The 21,834-nt window shown below is 38.1% G+C and overlaps 1 protein-coding gene across 1 annotated transcript in view; it reads left to right on the forward strand.

Moving 5' to 3' along the window:
- Positions 1–21,834, forward strand: part of FAM69A (family with sequence similarity 69, member A) — a 93,129-nt gene that overhangs the window by 47,043 nt on the left and 24,252 nt on the right. The window contains exon 2 of the mRNA XM_012661106.1: positions 19,044–19,178. Within this exon, the coding sequence (XP_012516560.1) occupies positions 19,044–19,178 (135 nt within the window). The remainder of the gene's footprint in view (positions 1–19,043; positions 19,179–21,834) is intronic.

Below are 21,834 nucleotides of genomic sequence, written 5' to 3' on the forward strand. Positions count from 1 at the left end.
GTTGTCCAAATAATTTCTTTCTATTTTTAGTAGAGACGGGGTCTCGCTGTTGCTCAGGCTGGTCTCGAACTCCTGACCGTGAGCGATCCACCCGCCTCGGCCTCCCAGAGTGCTAGGATTACAGGCGTGAGCCACCGCGCCTGGCCTGGTATACAGCTTTTATTATGTTTGTGCCTCATAGCACAAAGCACATAGTGTTATGTATTTTCACAGCGGTACTTTATGTAGTAAAAATACAAACATATACATGGGAATGATACACTATGATTTAATGTATATCATCCTCAGATAATATTTTTCTCTGAGGATGAGGGAAAACTGAGGAATGTAAGGAGAGAGGCTTTGGGTCTGGCTGTAACATTTTATTTCTTCTTAGAAAAGAGTTTTAAATTAATATGGCAAACTGTTGACATCGGTTTGCATTTAGTGGTGGGTATAGGGCTGTCTTTTATATTATTTCTGCTAATTTTCTATATGGACTTTTTTTCTGTATTTTACAATGTTTTATAATTTAAAATTAAATGGGAAAATCATTCTAGGTTACAGTAATTTTTCTGCTTTAGATTTCTCTTTCCCTTTATTCTCAAAGACTATTTCTAGAGAAAATAGAAATTATCTGATAGAAACTATCCCATTTCCCCACCCTCGGAAATCCATACGTACACCCTTCCTTCTTCCTCTAGGTACAGGGGAGGCGGTGTCCGTCCTTGAGTCTGAGTCTAGCCCCTTTATCTCTTCTCTGGATCCCTCCCCTGCCAACCTCTCAGGAACCTTGTGGTGTTTATCTGTCAATACCTCACTTTCTTCAGCCTATCTCTTTGTATGGACTTCTCCCTGTCAGCATTTAAATATGTGCTAGTTTCTCTTAGCTTTAAAAAACCTCTGCCTTGAGCTCCCTAATGCCCCATGTCTTTCCTCCCCTTCATAGTCAAACTTCTCTTAAGAGGTGTCTGCCTGATTGTCCTAATTTTCACACTGCCTACTCTTCAGGCTTCTCCAGTCTGCCTTCTCTCCTGTGAAGTAGCTCTTGTCAGGGTCAGCAGTGACTTCCGTGTCAATGAATCCAGTGGATACTTTTCAGCCTCCAGCTTTTGACACCATTGACTACTTTCTGCTTCTTGAAATGCTTGCCATGATTTCTGTGTTGCGTTCTGGGTTTCTTCCACCCCGTCCAATCCTCCATGCTCTCCTTTATCAGCTCTTCTTTTCCTACTCAGCTGTTAAACAGTGATGATCCTCAGAGCTCAGTCCTAAACCCTTTTCTCACTCTAAACTTTTTCCTAAGTGATGGCAGTTGCTTCTATGGTTTCTGATTACTTTCCTTTTTGATTTCCAAACCTCTGCCTCCAGGTCTGACCTGTTCTCTCCACCATGGATCTGTACATACAGCTGCCTCCGAAATATCATTTGCATGACTCACAGACACTTCAGTCTCAACATGTTCAAACTGAATTCATGGGAGAGCTCATCCCTCCCCCAGTGTTTTTGTCCTCCAGTGTTCCCTGTTTTGGGAAATGGCACTGCAGTTCATCCAGTTCGTTAAGCCAGAAACTTGGGAGAAACTGGATGTGTCCCTGTCACTTCCATGTCCACTTAATAACAAATCCTATTCATTCTCCCTCCTGTCTTCCAGACCCTGCTCTTTCCCCTCCATTCCTCACTGCCAAAACCCTAGTGCAGTAGCATCCTAAGTGACCCTTCTTTCTTAACTCTACAAGAGATAGACATTTTTCAGTATTTTTAATATCTTAAATATTTTTTAAAATATTTAATTTTTTGAAAATGTTTTTCATTTTTTAATATTTAATATTTAGATATTTTTAACCTAATATTATTTCAGTATTTGATATATTTATTTTTAAAATTTGCTTATTGAGGTATAATTTATATACAGTGAAATATCTAGATTTTAAGTTGTACAGTTTGATCAGCTTTGACAAATGCATTCACTAATGTATGCCTCCCCACATTAAGACACAGAGCATTTCCATCTCCCTAGAAATTTCTTGTGACCCTTCCCAGTCAGTCACCCACCAAAGCAACCACTGATCTGATTTAATTTTTTTAATGTTTTAATTTCTTAAATTAACACCCCAAAATAAAACACAAAAAGATGCTCCAAACCTTAAAAATAATTTATTGGTAGTGTTGAAGTAAAGCTATTCTAAAATATAGGACCTGTGGCATGTAGTGATTAACTTTATCAATCTTGTTTTGTTAAACTATATGATTTTTACTTGGCATTATGGACTGCACTATGCCAGCATCTTTCCTTTTCTCTATTACTTTCCCAATTAATTTGTTTAAAACATACCTTGCAACTCCTAGCGATTTAAAATATAGATTAGAAATTTTAAATTATTTTCTCATTCACTTGAATATTAAACATTTAAGGAACTTAACCTGGACACTGACCTCTTTTGTTTATTTACAGGGTAAGTATGGTAGAGGCAGCCAAAATGTGAGCTTGCTTATAATGGTCCACACTGGATTCAGTTCTAATTCAGAGGGACCATCTTTAAGAACAAGAGGCAACTTAGGCTTTCATATAGGTAGCTCAGCCCTTCTTCATTAACAGTGAGTCTGGTTTTGGGTTGCTAGATTCTCAGTGGAGACCCACGGTATAGCGAAAAGAACAAGAGTGCTAGATTTCACAGTTACTTAGCAGAAATGAATACTACCAGGTCCCACATACTATGCCTTTTTTTACTCATCTCCACACTTTTTTCATGTTGCATCTGTATTAGAAATTTTTTTCGAGTATATATCCCCCACTATATGTGTCACTGTATTAACATTGTATGCATTATCATACTTATATGAATAGGAATTTTAAGGTATATATTTTGTTGTTCATGATTTTATTTAAATTTTACAACATCTACGTTTTATAGATGAAGACACTAAAGCTCAAGGAAGTTTAGTAACTTGCCCAAGGTGACATAACTTGCTAACTGGGTGATATTTGACAAATCCTAAACAATATGGAGCCTCAGTTATAAAATTATTCCAACAATGTGATCTCAAGGCCTCTTCTAGTTCTTAACAACCCGTGCTTCTATGCTAGCTAACACTCACCTATCTAAGAGTTAATCTCTGATTTAGTATTTCCTAGCAGAGAAGGCCCTATTATGATCCACATAGCTAGCACTAGCAATCTTTAAAAATGGTGGTGGAAGAGAAACTTCCATTTAAAATAGGGTCAGACAAGTTCGGTCTTTGGTGTCATTTTAAAAATCCATTGGTGTCTTTTGCTTATTAGGTTTATGATGAATATTTAAGAGATTTGCAGCAACAGTCACTTCAAACATAATTTACAGTATATCCGTTCTTTAAGCACCATAGGTAATTCTATCAGTATATTTTCATGAGGATTTTTGAGTAATTATTTTTCAGCATTTTCCCATATGGCAAAGGTGAAGCCTATTATTTTTCTAAGTACTTGTGTTGCTGTAAATAACTACCAGTGTGGAAGGTACCTCAACTCCCTGCAATGCCACAGCAAAAACATTTTCCTTTAGAAATAGTCTCAGTGCATTTTCTTTATAAGTCACCTCCTTTTCTTTCAAATAAAAATTTCTGGCCGGGCGCGGTGGCTCAGGCCTGTAATCCTAGCTTTCTGGGAGGCCGAGGCGGGCGGATTGTTTGAGCTCAGGAGTTCGAAACCAGCCTGAGCAAGAGCGAGACCCCGTCTCTACTAAAAATAGAAAGAAATTAGTCGGACAACTAAAAATATATAGAAAAAATTAGCCGGGCATGGTGGCGCATGCCTGTAGTCCCAGCTACTTAGGAGGCTGAGACAGGAGGATCGCTTGAGCCCAGGAGTTTGAGGTTGCTGTGAGCTAGGATGACGCATGGCACTCTAGCCCGGCAACACAGTGAGACTCTGTCTCAAAAAAAAAAAAAAAATTTCTGTGATCAAAACAGCTGTCATTTGTCTCTGAAACATTTTCTATAGGTTTTGTTTTTAGCTTTCTTTGGAATTTGTGAGAGAAATGGGAAGACAATTTTGGATTAACACCTATCTGAAAAATTACAAAATTAGAAATGGCCATATGGTTTGCATGATTTGCAAAATAAGGTTTTAACATTCCAAACAGATTTTTAGTCTATTCTTAAAACTGCTGCAGCTATCAACATTTCACTATCAAACTGAAAAGAGGATAGTTAGATTTTGGTGATGTTTACTCCCAGAAGAAATGCTATTGTAACCTCTCTGTTCTCTGAGAGACTGTATATGGTCAGTTTAAGGTCATATTTCTCATTCCTTGGACCCACATAACCTGAAGGTCCATCTTAGATTCCGCTGTGTTTTAATTATTCTAAGTTAGACCCAAAGAATTCAACCTTGGTATCTCTTAAAATACCTGAGTTTGACCTAGGTCATCTATACCTTGGTAGTACTTTGAAATGTGACTAGCTCTTTTTCTTCCTATAATAATTTTGAAATAAATTTCCGAGGTACATTCCTGAAATTCCTTGTGTTTGAAGTCCTGAGGTGGTCATTCATCAGCTCTTTCGAATGACCCACGGGTCTAGGTATACCTGGACTTTTGCCACAGCTAGTGCTAAAGATTCAGAGAGCTTATTAAAAAAAAGTCAAGGCCACTATTAAAGAAATGAAAAACTGTGATTGCCTATAGAATTGGATGCTGGAAAAGGTAAAATAAGTGCATTTGGAAATGCAGTAAATGTTAATTGTTACAAGCTTTTTGGAAAGCAGTATAACAATATGTATCGCAAACCTTTTAAAACTGCATAAGGCCGGGCGCGGTGGCTCACGCCTGTAATCCTAGCACTCTGGGAGGCCGAGGCGGGCGGATTGTTTGAGCTCAGGAGTTCGAAACCAGCCTGAGCAAGAGCGAGACCCCGTCTCTACTAAAAATAGAAAGAAATTAGTCGGACAACTAAAAATATATAGAAAAAATTAGCCGGGCATGGTGGCGCATGCCTGTAGTCCCAGCTACTCGGGAGGCTGAGGCAGAAGGATCGCTTGAGCCCAGGAGTTTGAGGTTGCTGTGAGCTAGGCTGACGCCACGGCACTCTAGCCGGGGCAACACAGTGAGACTCTGTCTCAAAAAAAAAAAAAAAAAACTGCATAAACTTTGACCTAGAAATTTCATTTACTGAAATATCTCCTGAAGAAATAATCAAAAACTCAGGCCTACTCCAGGTGACCTTAGCAAGATGGCCACCTAGAAGCCCCTATGCCCCTTCCTTCACAAAGATGGCCAGAACAAATGAACTGCATTGTAATGAAAGCAACCGAGGAAGAGCACTGGACTCAGTCAGAGGAGAAACAGAAACCTGGGTGAGCACAGAAACTTGGGATGGCCACATGAGGAACAGAAGGAAACACCAGGCCTTCACCACCCTGTCCCCCAGTTGGGAACCAGGAGGAACTTCTCCCTTCAGTAATAAGGTAAACATGAGCATCCCAGCAACCCCAGTGACACCTTGGATACCTACAGACCTCAGCACTGGGGTTTCTGGAAGTCCTCACAGGCACTAAGCCCAGCTGAGGGAGCTGCCTGGAGTCTGCATAGCCATGCTGCTCTCAGAGAAGGAGCCGACGCTGTGCCCTGCCCTCTGTGGCCCGCATGGCTGTTGTGATATGCCATCTTGGAACTGGAACTATGGCTGGAGTTTCTTGCTCAGGGGGTGAGTAGCCATGGCTCTCCTTTATCCCTGAGGCTAAGCCGCTGAACCATCCCAGCCCAATGGCCCAACATCCCCAGTCCAAACTTTGAGCAGATTTAAAACCCTTCCCTGTGGGGCTAAGCAGAAGTGGAGCCACTCCACCTATCCCCTCTCCTGCACCTTGGGCCAGAGCTGAGGCAGTACCCTGTCTCTTGGGAAAACAGTATCTAGGCCACTCAGGCCTCCCCAGTGCCTAAGTTGAAGCAGCACCCTGCATCACAGGAAACAGTGCCTTGGCTGCCCAGAGCAATCTAGCACCCTCCAGACCTGAGCTGAAGTGCACACACCTCTTGGGGAATTAGTACCCTGGCCAAGCCAAGCAGTGGTGCATCCCAAACAGAGCAGTGGTTGAGTTGAGACATCCTGCCCTAGAAACTGCTCTAGTCCCCTGCTTCCCTAGGGGACTACCCTGAACTAGCCCCCTAGAGTCTGAGCTGCTGAGATACTCCTCTCCTTGGGAAGTGGAGTCATTGCTTTGCTGTTCCCTTCCCCCCAGGACCCAAACAACAGCCATATTCCACCATTTTGGGGTACTTGCTACCATTGCACCTGGCATCACAGAGTCTGAACCACAAAAGACCTCCTGAATAGCCAGAGCAATCCTGAGCAAAAATAATAAAGCTGGAGACATCATATTACCAGACTTCAAAATATGCTGCAAAGTTATAGTAACCAAAACAGCATGGTACCAGCAGAAAATCAGACACATAGACCAATGGAACAGAATAGAGAACACAGAAATCCACATATTTACAGCCAACTGATTTTTGACAGAGACACCAAGAACATTCGTTGGGGAAGGGGTAGTCTCTTCAATAAATCGTGCTGGGAAAACTGGATATCTGTATGGAGAAAAATGAAACTAGACCCCTATTTTTCACCATATTCAGAAATCAACTAAAAATGGATTACAGACTTAAATGTAAGACCTGAAACTGTGAAACTGCTACAAGGAAACAGGGGAAATGCTTCAGGACATTGGTCTGGGCAAAAGTTGTATAAAGAAGACCTCAAAAGCACAGGCAACAAAACCAAAAATAGACAAATGGAAAAGCTTATGTACAGCAAAGGAAGCAGTCAACAGAGTAAAGAAACAGCCTGAAAAATGGGAGACATTGTCAAACTATTCATCCAACAAGGGATTAATATCCAGAATATACAAGGAATGCAAACAAACAACAACAACAACAACAAAAAATCCGATTAAAAAATGGGCAAATGAGGCTGAGCACAGTGGCTCACACCTGTAATCCTAGCACTCTGGGAGGCGGAGGTGAGAGGATCGCTTGAGCCCAGGAGTTAGCCTGAGCAAGACCCCACCTCTACAAAAAATAGAAAAATTAGCTGGACGTGGTGGTACCTGCCTGTAGTTCCAGCTACTTGGGAGGCTGAGGCAGGAGAATCGCTTGAGCCCAGGAGTTTGAGGTTAAGGTGAACTAGGCTGACTCTGCACTCTAGCCTGGATGGCAGAGCAAGACTCTATCTCAAAAAAAAAAAAAAAAGGTAGGGAGCAATGAGCTGAATAAACATCTCTCAAAAGAAGAAATACAAATGGCCGACAGGTATATGAAAAAATTATTAACATCAGTAATTATCAGGGAAATTGCAAATCAAAACCACAATGTTGTATCATCTCAGCCTAGTCAGAATGGCTGTTATTAAAAACACAAAAAACAGGCCGGGCGCGGTGGCTCACGCCTGTAATCCTAGCTCTCTGGGAGGCCGAGGCAGGCGGATTGTTTGAGCTCAGGAGTTCGAAACCAGCCTGAGCAAGAGCGAGACCCCGTCTCTACTAAAATTACAAAGAAATTAATTGGACAACTAAAAATATATAGAAAAAATTAGCCGGGCATGGTGGCGCATGCCTGTAGTCCCAGCTACTCGGGAGGCTGAGGCAGGAGGATCGCTTGAGCCCAGGAGTTTGAGGTTGCTGTGAGCTAGGATGACGCCACGGCACTCACTCTAGCCAGGGCAAAAAGAGTGAGACTCTGTCTCAAAAAAAAAAACACAAAAAATAACAAATGCTGCGGAGGATGTGGAGAAAAGGAAACTCTTATTTACTGTTGGTGGGAATGTAAGTTACTACAGCCATTATAGAAAACAATATGGAAGTTATTCAAAAAACTAAAAATAGAACTACAACAAGATCCAGCAATCCCACTACTGGGTATATATCCAAAGGAAAGGAAATCAGTGTGTGGAAGAGATGTCTGCACTCCCATGTTTACTGCAGCACTGTTCACAATAGCCAAGATACACAATCAACCTACGTGTCTATCAACAGATGAATGGATAAGGAAAATATGGTGTATATACACAATGGAATACACCATTTAGCCATAAAAAAGAATGAAATTCTGTCATTCACACCAACATTTGCTTTGAGGACATTATGCTAAGTGAAATAAATCAGGCACAGAAAGATAAAACCACATGATCTCAGTCATATGTGGAACCTAAAAAAGTTGATCTCATACAAGCAGAAAGTAGAATAGTGGTTACTAGAGGTGGGGAAGGATAAGAGGAAGAGGAGCATAGACAAAAGTTGGTTAATAGCTACAAAAGTACAGCTAGATAGGGAGAATAAGCTCTAGTGTTCTATGGCACTATAGTGTGACTATATTAACAATTTATTGTATATTTTCAAATGGCTAAAAGAGAGGATTTTGAATGTTTCCAATACAAAGAAATGATAAATGTTTGAGGTGATGGGGAAAAAAGAACAGTGTTCTATACTAGATTGTTTTTAGAAAAAAAAACAAACCTCAAGGAAATTTTTATGTATTTAATACAGTAGGCAGTAGAGTAGAACAAGTTCAGACTCTGAAGCCAGGTTGCCCCAATTCAAATCCTGGTTCTCCTTGTAATGACTAGTATGGCCTTGCTTAACCTCTGTGTGTTTCTCAGTTTTTCCATCTGTAAAATGAGGAATAGTCCCCTATTCATGTGGTTCTTGTTAGGGGAAAATAGCAGTCCCCTCCAGTATCAGTTAGTTACCACAGCAATGCTGCATAACAAATTTCCCAAAAAACTTAGTGACATACAATAAACGTTTATTTCTCACTCACAGTTCTACAGGTCAGCTGGAGTTCAGCTGTTCTAGGCTGGGCTTGGCTCCAGAACATCAATTTGGTTCAGGTGGGATATAGTGTCACTTACTCATAAGAGAGGGATCAATAAGCTACCAGGGACTTGTTCTACTGCTGGCAGTGTCTGAAGTGGAAGAGGGCAAGTCCAATTGCATACTTTCCTTTGCATCACATTTACTACCAAACATTGACCAAAGCAAGTCACATGGCTGAGCCCAACATCAGTGAGGCAGGGAAGGTGAGGCAGGGGGAGGGAATGAGTATTTGCTGAACAATCCATGGGTCAGCAAACTATTTCTGTAAAGAGCCAGATAATAAAGATTTTTGGCTTTGCTGGTCATACAGTCTCTGCTGCAACCACTCAACTCTGCCATTATAGCATGAAAGCAGCCTTAGATGACATATCAATGGGGTGACTGTGTAACAATAAAACAGTATTTACAAAACCAAGTGGCAGACTGGATTTGGTTTGTGGGCCATAGTTTTCCAACCCGTGACTAATTTACCATACCAGCTCATAGAGTTTTTATGAGGATTAAGTAAATTAATACCTCAGAAGTGCCTATAACAGTTCCTGGTACAGAGTAGCACTACTACTACTAATATTTTATGGATATTGTTATTTGCTATTACTATTATTATAGCACAATATTGGAAATAATAAAAATGTCCAACAACAGAGATAGGGTTAAATAAATTATGACATATCCATACTGTAAAATATTGTGTATCTATTTAAATATCAAATTTTTAAAAAACCTCAAGACTACTTAATGGCACAGGAACATGTTTATGTTAAGTGAAAAAAAAAGTTATATTTATCATATGATTCCAACTTTATTTTTCTTAAAAGATAATGTATTTTTTTTTTTTTTTTTTTGAGACAGAGTCTCACTGTGTTTCCTGGGCTAGAGTGCCGTGGCGTCAGCCTAGCTCACAGCAACCTCAAACTCCTGGGCTCAAGCGATCCTCCTGCCTCAGCCTCCCGAGTAGCTGGGACTACAGGCATGCGCCACCGTGCCTGGCTAATTTTTTCTATATATTTTTAGTTGTCCAATTAATTTCTTTCTATTTTTAGTAGAGACGGAGTCTCGCTCTTGCTCAGGCTGGTGTCAAACTCCTGAGCTCAAACAATCCACCCGCCTCGGCCTCCCAGAGTGCTAGGATTACAGGCGTGAGCCACCACGCCTGGCCAAAAAATAATGTATTTTATATATGCACATACATGGAAAACAACTAGCAAAGGAATATATTAAACTAGGTTATTTACCATTTTTAATATAATTCTTTGTTATTCATATATTCTTTACTGGGCATGTACTGTTATCTGGTATTAAAGTACTTTGATTTAAAAAATAGAAACTTCGTTCACTGAATACTCTTCTATTATAGCTGTGATGTGGTTATTTTATATGCCACTTATGTTTTAATTGCTTAACAAATTAAGGGCTTACTTTCAGGCATGGCAGTTAGATTGGATGGACACTTTCCAACCTGTTGTTTTTTTGTGTGAAAGAAAAGTTGTTCCATTCTAGGGCTCCTGGAAATCTATGTCAGGGTACCAACCAGTGGGAATAGCATCTCCTCACCAACTTTCAGGTTGTATGAACAGTATCCTTGGGTCAGTATTCCCTGAGCAACCACAATCCTTTCAGTGATACTAAGGCAGAATGCTGATGCACTGAGGTGAACAATCTCCTCCAGCCTTTCCCTGGCCACCCCAGTGTTTGGACATACACATCTGCTTTTCTTATATATCAAAGGGAGATTAGGTTTCAATGTTTAATCACCACATATCTAGAAGTGACATAATTAAAGGCTGAGAAAGGAAGCTTTGGAACCCCGCTGCCTCCTTCATCAATCTCACAGAATATTGACAATTAAAGTTAATTTATTTTTAAAAACCCTTTACAATAATCAAGTTTTATCTAAATTTTAATCAACTGGCTTCTGGATACTCCAAAAGTCTAAGCTGTGTTTAAAATTGTTGTACTAATTAGGTTATTTAAGCTTAGAAGAAACTACTCCAAATAAGTTTTGCCCTTAAATATGCTTTTGAATCTGAAGTATAAAAGGACTGTGCATTTTAACCGCTAAGTTTAGATAAAACACAGCTAAACTTTATTTTTAGTAATTGAATCATTAGTGAATTTAAGTGCCAATTAGAATTCCCACCGAAATTTTGCATGTATCCTCTCTTCCTATATAGGGTCAAGGAAAAAAATTTGCATGTGGCTATTGTATGTTTTTATAAAGTCTAGATCCAGGATAGTATTTTAAGCCTATTAAAAGGGGAAAATGGATATCTGATTTACCCAATCTAGTGCCAGAATCTTTTTTTTTTTTTTTCCCAGACAGGGTCTTGCTCTGTTGCCTGGGCTAGAGTGCAGTGTGTCATTATAGCTCACTGCAACCTCAAACTCCGGGGCTCGAGTGATCCTCCTGTCTCAGCCTCCCAGGTAGCTGAGACTACAGGTACATGCCACCATGCCCAGCTAATCTTTCTACTTTTTGTAGAGATGGGATCTCACTTTTGCTCAGGCTGGTCTCCAACTCCTGGCCTCAAATGATCCTCCTGCCTCAGCCTCCCAAAGTGTTAGGATTACAGGCATGAGCCACCGTGCCTGGCAAGAGGAAAAGCCAGAATCTTAACTAAAATAAGGTAACATGAATCCTGTTATAACCACATCTCAAGGAGTCTTTAACTTGGGTCTCTGTGTACATAAGCAAAAGATTTATTGATAGTTATTAAGCCCATGATATGGAATGAAAATTATATTCAGTCAACTTAAGCATAAATATATACAACTACAAATACTATTAATGGATTCTAATAGCAACTTCTAGTTCTTCTCTACTAAGTGGGAAGGAAGAACCCTTAATCAGAATGGCCAAGAAAATTGTCTCTATTCTGGCTGGGATGACCACATTGCTTTTCTCCTTACCCCAAAACCCTGCTGTGCTGCTCCACTCCTAGAGTGACAGCTGGTCTCCACAGATGACCCTTCAGTGAACCACGCCTCCTGGTAGTCCTTCTACATTCATTCTGTGCTGGCCCTGTGTAACCAAAAGAATGCGGCAGAAATAATGCAGCTCCCATCTTGCTGTGTAGGTACACTTGCTTCCTGAAAAGTCAGCTATCATGTAAGAAGTCTTACTGCCTTGACACAACTGTGCTCTGACCAAGTCCAGCTAGCCACATAAAGCCGTTCCAGCCACCAGCTGAGGGTTTGGCCATGTGATTGAAGAAACCATCTGCACATCCAACCCAGTCGGTCCTTTAGATGACCCCATCCCTAGTCACAAATGCATGACAAACTTAAAGATTTAAGGACTGCCAGGCTGAGTCCATCCATCCCTCAGAATCATGAGAGATAGGTAGATTGTTGTTTTAAGGCTTTTAAGTTTTGGGATGGTTTGTTATACAGCAATAGAAAATCAGAACACTTGGTTTTCTTAACCGTTTCCTTCTGCATTGGTATGTTGAAGAACCCTATGATTGAGTTCTTTTCAGCTGCAGTTGCAAATGCTAATATTACTTTTATGTAGATTGATAATGGAAGCTATACCTTCCTCCCATATGCTCTGTAAAATGTAGGCTGTCTACTCGTTCTTTAAAAGCCATTTGTATGCCTTCTTTTATGACCCTCGGGATGGCTTTTATCTGTTTTCTTGGCCTTGAAGCTCTTTCTAACATGTGCCTGTCCTGTTTCCACTAAAACAGCAGCAAAGAGAAGGATTATAGTCTTTCGCTTTTGCCAAGAAAAGTCACTTACTTCCTGATTGGCTAAGAACTAAAATTGTACCCACCCCAGGTCATGTCTATGACACTTCCTGTGTAAAGCCTTTAGATTTCCTCCTGGCACAGCTGACTTAGAGCCAAAACTGTTTAATCATTTTAAGCCTAATACCACATCAGCATGTGGTTGAACTGTATGAGGGCTGCCCGAAAGTATCCAGCCATGTAACCGTTCTCATTATATTAACAATGGCTGGATGCTTTCCAGACAGCCCTTGTCTATGTTCACAGTCTCTTTCAAACCTTGTAAGTCCATGATTTTTAGGAACTTTATAGGGAATATATGGGATACACAGAGTGTTTCACGGGGTAACTGGCACAGAATGCAACTTCATATTATGTTTATTATTTTTTTTTGACAGAGCTTGAAGAGAGAGGTATACATTTTTATATTTTTATATTGGTTGTGTATAAAACTAAAAAGATTGCCTACTGAAAAATCAGTGGAATATTAATCTACAGTAAAGAAAATGAACATGGTGACATGAACCTATAGTCTTAGCTACTCGGGAGGCTGAAGCAGGAGGATCACTTTGAGCCCAGGAGTTTGAGGTTGCTTTGAGCAACGATCACCCCACTGCACTCTAGCTCAGGCAACAGAGTGAGACTTTATCTCAAAAAAGCTTTATCTCACATAAAGCCGTTCCAGCCACCAGCTGAGGGGTTGGCCATGTGACTGAAGAAACCATCTGCACATCCAACCCAGTCGGTCCTTTAGATGACCCCATCCCTAGTCACAAATGTACGACAAACTTTTTTTCTTCAAAAAAAAGAAGAAAAAAGAAAAGAAACAAACTGGCTATATGCATCAGCGTGGATGACTCTCACAATATAATGCTGACAGAAGGCTTCAAGTCAAAATAGAATATATATTGTGTGTGCTTCTATTTACATAAAGTTCAAGAGCAATCACCATCAAACTCTACATTTTAGCAATACACGATGAGTGATTAAACTACTTATAAAAGCACATAAATGATTATCATAGAAGTCAGGAACATATTAATTAAACCTTTACTGGGGAGGAGAAGATAGGGGTCAGTGAAAGTACTAGAAAATTCTATATTTTAACCCAAGTGATAGTTACATAGGTATTTGCTTTATAATTATAATCCAAGCTATATTTATATATTTTAAACAATTCTATATATTTCACAGTAAAAAATTTTTAAAGCAATCAAGAGACTTCTAGATCCTAGAGATAAATTTTAAAATATGTACATTAAACACATATATACAAATACATAATTTTTTCTGATTAAAAAAGTAATACTTATTCTTTATAGAAAATTTGTATAATAGAGAAGAAAAATAAAAATCATCCATAATCTCACCACTCTTGACATTTTCAGATAACCACCCTTGACATTTTATTTCCTTGCAGTTTCTAAAGTTTGTTAGTGACTTTCTCTCTCTTTTTATTTTTTTAGAGACAGAGTCTCACTCTGTCACTCAGCCTGGGGTGCAGTGACATGATCATAGCTCACTACAACCTCAAACTCCTGGGCTCAAGTGATCCTCCTGCCTCAGCCTCCCAGTAGCTAGGACTACAGGTGCACACTACAACATCTGGCTAATTTTTTAATTTTTTTATAGAGATGAGGTCTTGATATGTTGCCCAGGCTGGTCTCGAACTCCTGGTCTGAAGCAATCCTCCAGCCTTAGCCTCCCAAAGTGCTGGGATTACAGAATTGGGAACATACCATATATGTGATTTTGAAACCTGATTTTTTTCCACTCACTATATCATAAGCATGTTCCAATACTCTGACACTTCTTTGAAATAATATTTTATTGTTGAGCCTAGTCACAGGCTTGAGAATCACCCCAATGCAATTAATTCCCCAGGTGTTCTTCGCATTTTTATGTTGTCAGCTGCTAAGCATAAGAAATAGGAACCAGCATTTAGAGAAAATGTGAAAATTATCTGCTCCTTGTTGAAACTTTAGAGTATTCATAAAATCAAATCATAAAATATGCTCATGCAAATAAAATGTTTAGGTTGATCAGAGAACAACTAGGATTCTTTCTACAAATGTGAAAATTCACCTCTTGCAAAGATAAGAATGCTAAAACTCTGACCAGTAGACTAATAATGCCCTTTGACAAGGAGTTCTTATTGAAAGTTTTGTCATAAAAAAGCATTCATGATGCTCAAAAAAACTGGGGAGGACAGACATTTTTAAGACCTTTTCATTATTTTAAATTTTAAAATTCAGTATTTTTCATGCTTGGAATGACATAAGAGTTCTTTTTTTGTTTTTCTTTGATTGCATATCATAGCTGTCTCTTGATGTTTCTGAAAATTATCACTAGGACAGTTTAAATTTGGTACATTTAGATCTTAATGGTTTTCCAGTAGCCCTCCAACTGGCAGTGAGACACCCTTTAATGAGGGTATAGGATCCATTCCAATAAAATTAATTAATGTGTTGAGATGTGCACGAAAATATCTACCCTATTAAATGGTTTCTTGATATCTCTGTTTTATACAGCTAGCATGTTTTTCAAAAGTATTGTTATTACAAATATCTGGAATTTATTTAAAGACAATGGTAAAAGTTATATTTGAGGATATGAGTAAATAATTTTAACTAATATTTTTAAATAAGATTTCTCCTAAATAATGCTATAAAAGTCATCTAGCTACAATGTTATCACCATAACAATAAGAAAAACGTGTTTTTGAAGATTATTGCAGAATAACTGGCTATGGAAAAAATTGAATAAAAAGGGCAAAAACATGTTTCTAGGTTTTTCTATGGAATGATAGAATAATTGTATTTGAGCTTTTGCAAGTGATAACCTGATCAATTTTTTATATTTTCTGAGTGTTCAAGTCACTAAATATGTTAAGCAAAATATTTGTAGGCAAAAGTAAAGATATGATATATATTTTTCTCCTAGTCCTCAAAATTAAGATCATCTGTATATGGAGTATTTAGGGGTGAAGTAAATCAGACTTTGTGCTTTATATGTTTATGAAAGATGTTAATATGGAAAACAGATAAGTAATAATAGTTTTAAATGGCTAAATTTCGGTGTTGCCTCTTTTTGCCTATTTTAAAAACAATGTAAAATTATATAATCAAGATCAAAGATTTTCAGATCTGTTTTAAAACAAGTTATCGCAATCAGATCAAGCAATATAAAAAAGGAGAAAATTTATCACTGTTATTTAGAGTGGAATGGGTAAAGTTTTTGTCTTCATGTGTATATTTTCCATCTCTGATGATTTTTTTTATTTACAATAAAAGATTGATGATTATTTACTTTAGTCATAAAGAACTGCTTCTATTATTTCCGGACAGATGTTAGTATATTTTTTAAATTAGTAATAAAGGCTAATTTAAAATAAAATGATAATGTCATACAAATTTGATTCTTTCAACCCATAAGTTTTGTTTTCATTTTATGTAACCATAATTCAGAATTTCTCAACACAGCACCATGGATATTTTGGGCCTGATAATGCTTTGTTGTGAGGGGTTATACTGCATCTCTGCTGCTACTCAACAAGATTCCAGTAGTAATCTCTACTGGTGATACCAAAAATGTCTCCAGACATTGCCAGCTGTCCCCTAGGCGTGGTCCCAAACACTTTTGGCACCAGGGACCAGTTTTATGGAAGACAGTTTTTCCACAGACCGGGTCATGGAAAGGTGGTGGGGGGACAGGGGGGTGGTTGGGGGACAGGGTTGGTGGGGGTGGAGTTCAGACAATGATGCATGGCCGGGTTCCTAACCGTCCACAAAGGTACCTGGCCACAGCCCAGAGGTTGGAGACCACAGCCCTAGGGGGCAAAATTGACTTCGGTTGAGAATCACTGCCATGGTGCATTTACTAAAATTCTTACCATGCTTTTCAGGGGCATAATTTGGAATAAAGTAATATACCACCAATAGCGAGGCCCAAAATCTGCAGATTAAAAAAGCTGCTAGGCAGTAATTTCGGATAATGTAGCATAAATAAAAAGGTCAGGCTACATTTCTTAATCAAAGATAAGATTGTCTAGGTAATTGGTACAGAACAGACCACTAGAAACATTTTAGTGAGAGCCACACAGGGGAATAAAATTAGTTAATAGCTACAAATATAATTTACAGCTGTTTTTTTCTCCAGTCATTGTGTTAAAATGTAAGGCTCCAGGATCTGCAGATATTAAAGGACACATGAAGGTCCTTTCACTGTTTTGTGTTACCCCGAAATCACAGCAGTTTTCCATGGCATGCTGGAATAAAAATGTGTTTCACTCTTTTTGTCATTATGTCTACAGCAAGTGATGCCCAGGGCCCTGCCTGTAACATCATTAATCTAACTTCCTCTCCAGAATTTTTGGCATTCTTTACCATGACAAGCAGTCATCCATCGGGCAAACCAGTTCGCAGGATGTTCTTCAGTTTTAAAATATGCCAGAGGAAATAGAAAAATGTAGCTAGTTGAGAGAAAGAGAAAAGCAAAATATTTAAATATTACCCCAGAACCATTATCACACCTAAAAAATTAAAATAATCCTTTAACATCAAGTATCCTGTCATTCTTCAAATTTTTAATTGTCTCATAAACATCATTTTTAAAAAGTTTTTCATTTGAATCAAGACTCAAAAAGATCCACATGGTGTGATTATTTGAAATATTTCATGAATATTTTTTAATCTTTAAGTTTCCCTTTCTTCCCCCTCCCCCTTGTAACTTATTTGTTGAAGAAACTGAGTTGTTTGTGTTGCAGTGTTTCCCACAGCCTGGAGTTTGCTGATTGTATTCTCATAGTGTCATTTACTTAAGTGTCATTTGTGTTCCTCTGTCTCCTGTATTTCTTGTAAACTGGCTTGATCAGATTCAGATTCAGTTTTCTTTTTGGCAAGTTCAAAAAGAAGGTGGTAGCCACTGACAGCATTGTTGAGCTCTTGCTCAGTGACTTGCAAATTGATTTAACTAATGTTTGTGGAGTATTTACTATGTGCTCAGCAATGTGCTTATGTTCTGTAGGCCTTATATCATTTAATCTTATTTAGGCTCAGTACTAGTACATGTCAATTTCTGTCTGACGACCAGACCGCTTATTAGGGCCAAGTAATCTTAAATGTCTCAAACAAACCCCTTGGTATATACTCCATTGTCATTTATGTGATTAATTTGGAGTTCTATCTGAATTTTCTTTTTACTGAATTCATTGAGAGCTATACAAAAAATATTTTGCATTAAAGGCACTTTTTAATTTTAATAGTAAAACCCAAAGACCTATTATTTAACTGTGAATTCATTGTACTCAAGCTTTTTGGTACTGGGATTCACCATCTGTTAACCTCACAAAGATATCTAAACCACAGAAACGGCCAACAGGATTCAGTATTTCCCGAGTCTCTTTTCCTTTGCACTCGTTGTCTTCTGCGGGGGCACTTATGCTCCTTTCATCTCTTTCTGCTTTCTTTGCAAGCCCTCAGTGCTCACAGTATCCTACTGTTTCCCAGTGTGAGAAACTGGCTCGTGATTGTAAAAGCAAAACTAGCTTTTCATTGTTTGTTTGCATATCTTTAATTTATTCTGCACAATTCTCTTCATAGTCCTCAATTCTACTGTTTATAAAACCAGACCATTGGAGCTCCAGACCCAAAAAATAAATGTCAAATTATCTTCACCAGCTGTCACTTTTATTAAACTGCTTTGATATGTGGTTGATGGAGAAAAGGCACAACCAGCCCAAGTTGCAGTTAGATACCAGAGCACTGGAAGCAAAATAATGCAATGAGGGTCCTATTGTGTGGCTTTATAAGTTGACATGCAAAGAGTAATTTATTCTTAATATATCTTCACCCTTCTTCTCCAGTCATTTCTCCTTTAATAGTTGTAACATTCTTCTTCGTTTCCAGAATGTGTATTAGATGAAACGTTTGGTTGGTTGAATAGAAAGAACATAAAGCCCGGGTGAATACAATAGGGAAATGGAAATGATGGCGGAGTGTAATTTCTTATTCTGGTTGTCACTATGAGACATGAGACAAATAACAAGATTCTCTGTTCTTATTTCTTTAAAACAAAATTATTTTTATCATGATTATTCATAAAGACCTTTAAGATTCTTACGTGAAACAGTCTTTTGTAAGCTCCTGATAAATGAGAGTTGTGTCTTTCTACCTGATCTTACATGGTGCTCAGGGTAGCATGGTACACGTGCTTGTGCTTACTAAGTAGCTTTGGATGATGGTGGTATTTGAAAGGTTATACATCTTAAAGGATATTTTGTTCTCCTTTTCCTTGGCAGAACCAAGGAGCTTCCTTTTCTAAGACCAGTGCTGTTTGGACTCGGTGAAAGTACACTTTGTTCTAGAATTGACATATGAAAGCCTCGAATATATATTGAGTTATTCCAAGAAGGAGGAGAAAATCATGTTCTAGGACAGTGAATACTGACTTGGGGTTGCATGAATGATTGTTATGTGCTCTTTTACTCACAGGCTCGCTTCTCATATGTGCGGATGAAATATCTTTTCTTTTCCTGGTTGGTGGTTTTTGTTGGAAGCTGGATTATATATGTGCAGTATTCTACCTATACAGAATTATGCAGAGGAAAGGACTGTAAGAAAATAATAGTAAGTATTTTTAATTTCCTAGTTTACTGAAAAGTCTGTTAATGGCATGCTATATTTACTACTTAATGTATTTGCTAATAAGTATTTTCAAAAATTGAAGTAAATTTGACATGATAATTGTGCTCAACTTCTTAGCTTTTTGATATGCCCAGATTAGTAGGAGTTTTCCCCACTTTGACAACTCTAGTACTCAAAATTTTAAGTATATAAATAATACTGATAAGTCAATGTGGGAGCATCTTCATTACAAAGAAGGATTTTTATTTTTTAAATATATTTGAAGTTTAGTTTATTCTAATCAGATTGGTTTTTTAATGTTTAGAGTATAAAAGTATTATTTATAGGCAACCTTTTTGGAATACATCTTTTAAATAAATGGAGTCATTCTTGAATATCAAAATTTATCAAAAAAGCATATAAGTATATCGATTATTTAATTTTTATCCTAATGATTGGATATATCTCAGGAAAATCACTGGCTCACTCTATGATTTCTAATAGTGATTATTGGTTCCATAGCACTAATATTTTAAATGTTTAAGGATTTCAAGTAAATTTAACTCCTTGTTTCTTACCCATACCTTCTAATATAAGTAATATTAAAACATTTCATCTCATAATTATATTTTTAATAATAATGATTTGGAGGATCCCAATTAATCACTTATTAAAGATTCTACAATTACTGAATGATTACTTTTTACCCAGGCCAGTGGTGCTGGGTGTGTGCATATAGCAGGGAATAAGATGTCCTTGACCTTACAAAACCTACAGTTGAACAGGAAAGAAATGAGTGATTAAAGTAATATAACTCAAATATTACAGTGGTAGCTGCATGGGAACATAAGACAAGGAGACCTGAAGCTTCCCAAAATTCTAAGAAAATAAATATCAGTTTAATACTAGGTACTCTATCTGTCAAGATGAAAAAACCATTATTCCCTGGAAATGTTACAGTCTCTTAACTGGGCAAGGGAGAAATTACTAATCTAAGAAGCAAGGGAAGGAATTAGTAAAGAAGAGTCCTAAATCAGGGTTTAAAGATGTCAATCCCATGTCTATCACAGTTGGCCATTCCAGATCCTTGAGGAATTTTAAGATAGGAGAAACTTCTGGGGCCAATCAATGTTCTGGGTACTTTACACGTTCATTAATCCTTAAAATAATACTATGAAACACCCCAAGTCCATTTTACAGATAAAGAAATATGACCCAGAGAAAGAGAGGAATTTTCCCAAGATGATGGAACCAGAATTTGATCCTAATTCTGTCTCTGTATAAAGCTCATACTCTTTCTGATACCCTATGTCAGAAAAGACTGACAAAAGAAGTTATGGTTTACTGTAGCTAACAAAAAACCACAAAACTCAAGCTGTTCACCTTCACTGAAAAAGGAGAAAGCAGGAGTTACATAATTGCTTATAATAGCATACAAATGACCAAAACTATTTGAAATGTTTATTTCCATTTCTGTAGGCAACTTTTCTCAAACTAGGTGCCTTGGGTCACATTAATAAGTATTCCATGGATAAAATATTTCCCTGCTAAACAAAGATACATAGCTGACTTTACTATGGACTTCTTAGGGTCTTTAATATACTAATGTGCGTTATGGATCTCCAAGAGAGCAAATATACTTGATCAGAAAAACATACATCCCTACCACACCCTCCCAGGAAGACCTGTTAACTTCATTTGGTAATTTTAGAAATTCTGTTCCAAGAGATTAAGCCAAAATAAAACGGATATCCTTTTAAATACCTCGTATTGATACAATATCCTTCAAATGTAAGGCATACATTGGTATATATTCTGTCATGAGTAAATTATAGTTGAAGTGCCTCCTTATTTTGCACTTTAATTTAATTTCCCCTTAACTTATAAGAAATGAAAACATCCTACCACTCTGGGAGGCCGAGGCGGGCGGATCGTTTGAGCTCAGGGGTTTGAGACCAGCCTGAGCAAGAGCAAGACCCCGTCTCTACTAAAAAAATATAAAGAAATTATCTATGGTGGCGCATGCCTGTAGTCCCAGCTACTTGGGAGGCTGAAACAGAAGGATCACTTCAGCCCAGGAGTTTGAGGTTGCTGTGAGCTAGGCGGATGCCATGGCACTCTAGCCCTGACAACAGAGTGAGACTCTGTCTCAAAAAAAAATAAAAAGAAATGAAAACAGGCCGGGTGCAGTGGCTCATGCCAATAATCCTTAGGAGACCAAGGCAGGAGGATTGCTTGAAGTCAAGAGTTCAAGACCAGCCAGAGCAAGACTCCATCTCTACAAAAAAATAGAAAAATTAGCCGGATGTCGTGGCACACGTCTGTATTCCCACTACTCAGGAGGCTGAGGCAAGAGGGTTGCTTGAGCCCAGGAGTTTGAAATTGCAGTGAGCTGTGATCATGCCACTGTACTTCAGCCTGGGTGACAAAGCAAGATCCTTTCTCAGAAGGAAAAAAAAAAAGAGAGAGAACATAATTCTAGCATTATTTAATCTTACTAAAACTGAACAAATGAAAAAGGTTCCTAAGTCTAATTATATACTTCATTCTCCTAAGACTGGCTTCAAAAAAATTGTAGTTACTCTGTATTTGGAATTGTGTTCTTAAAATCTACCATAAATAGTAGTACTAAGGTGAATCATACTAAGCTAAGATAGTA

Source organism: Propithecus coquereli, unplaced genomic scaffold (assembly GCF_000956105.1).
Source record: "Propithecus coquereli isolate 6110/MARCELLA unplaced genomic scaffold, Pcoq_1.0 Scaffold7, whole genome shotgun sequence".
In the NCBI taxonomy this organism is placed as follows: domain Eukaryota; kingdom Metazoa; phylum Chordata; class Mammalia; order Primates; family Indriidae; genus Propithecus; species Propithecus coquereli.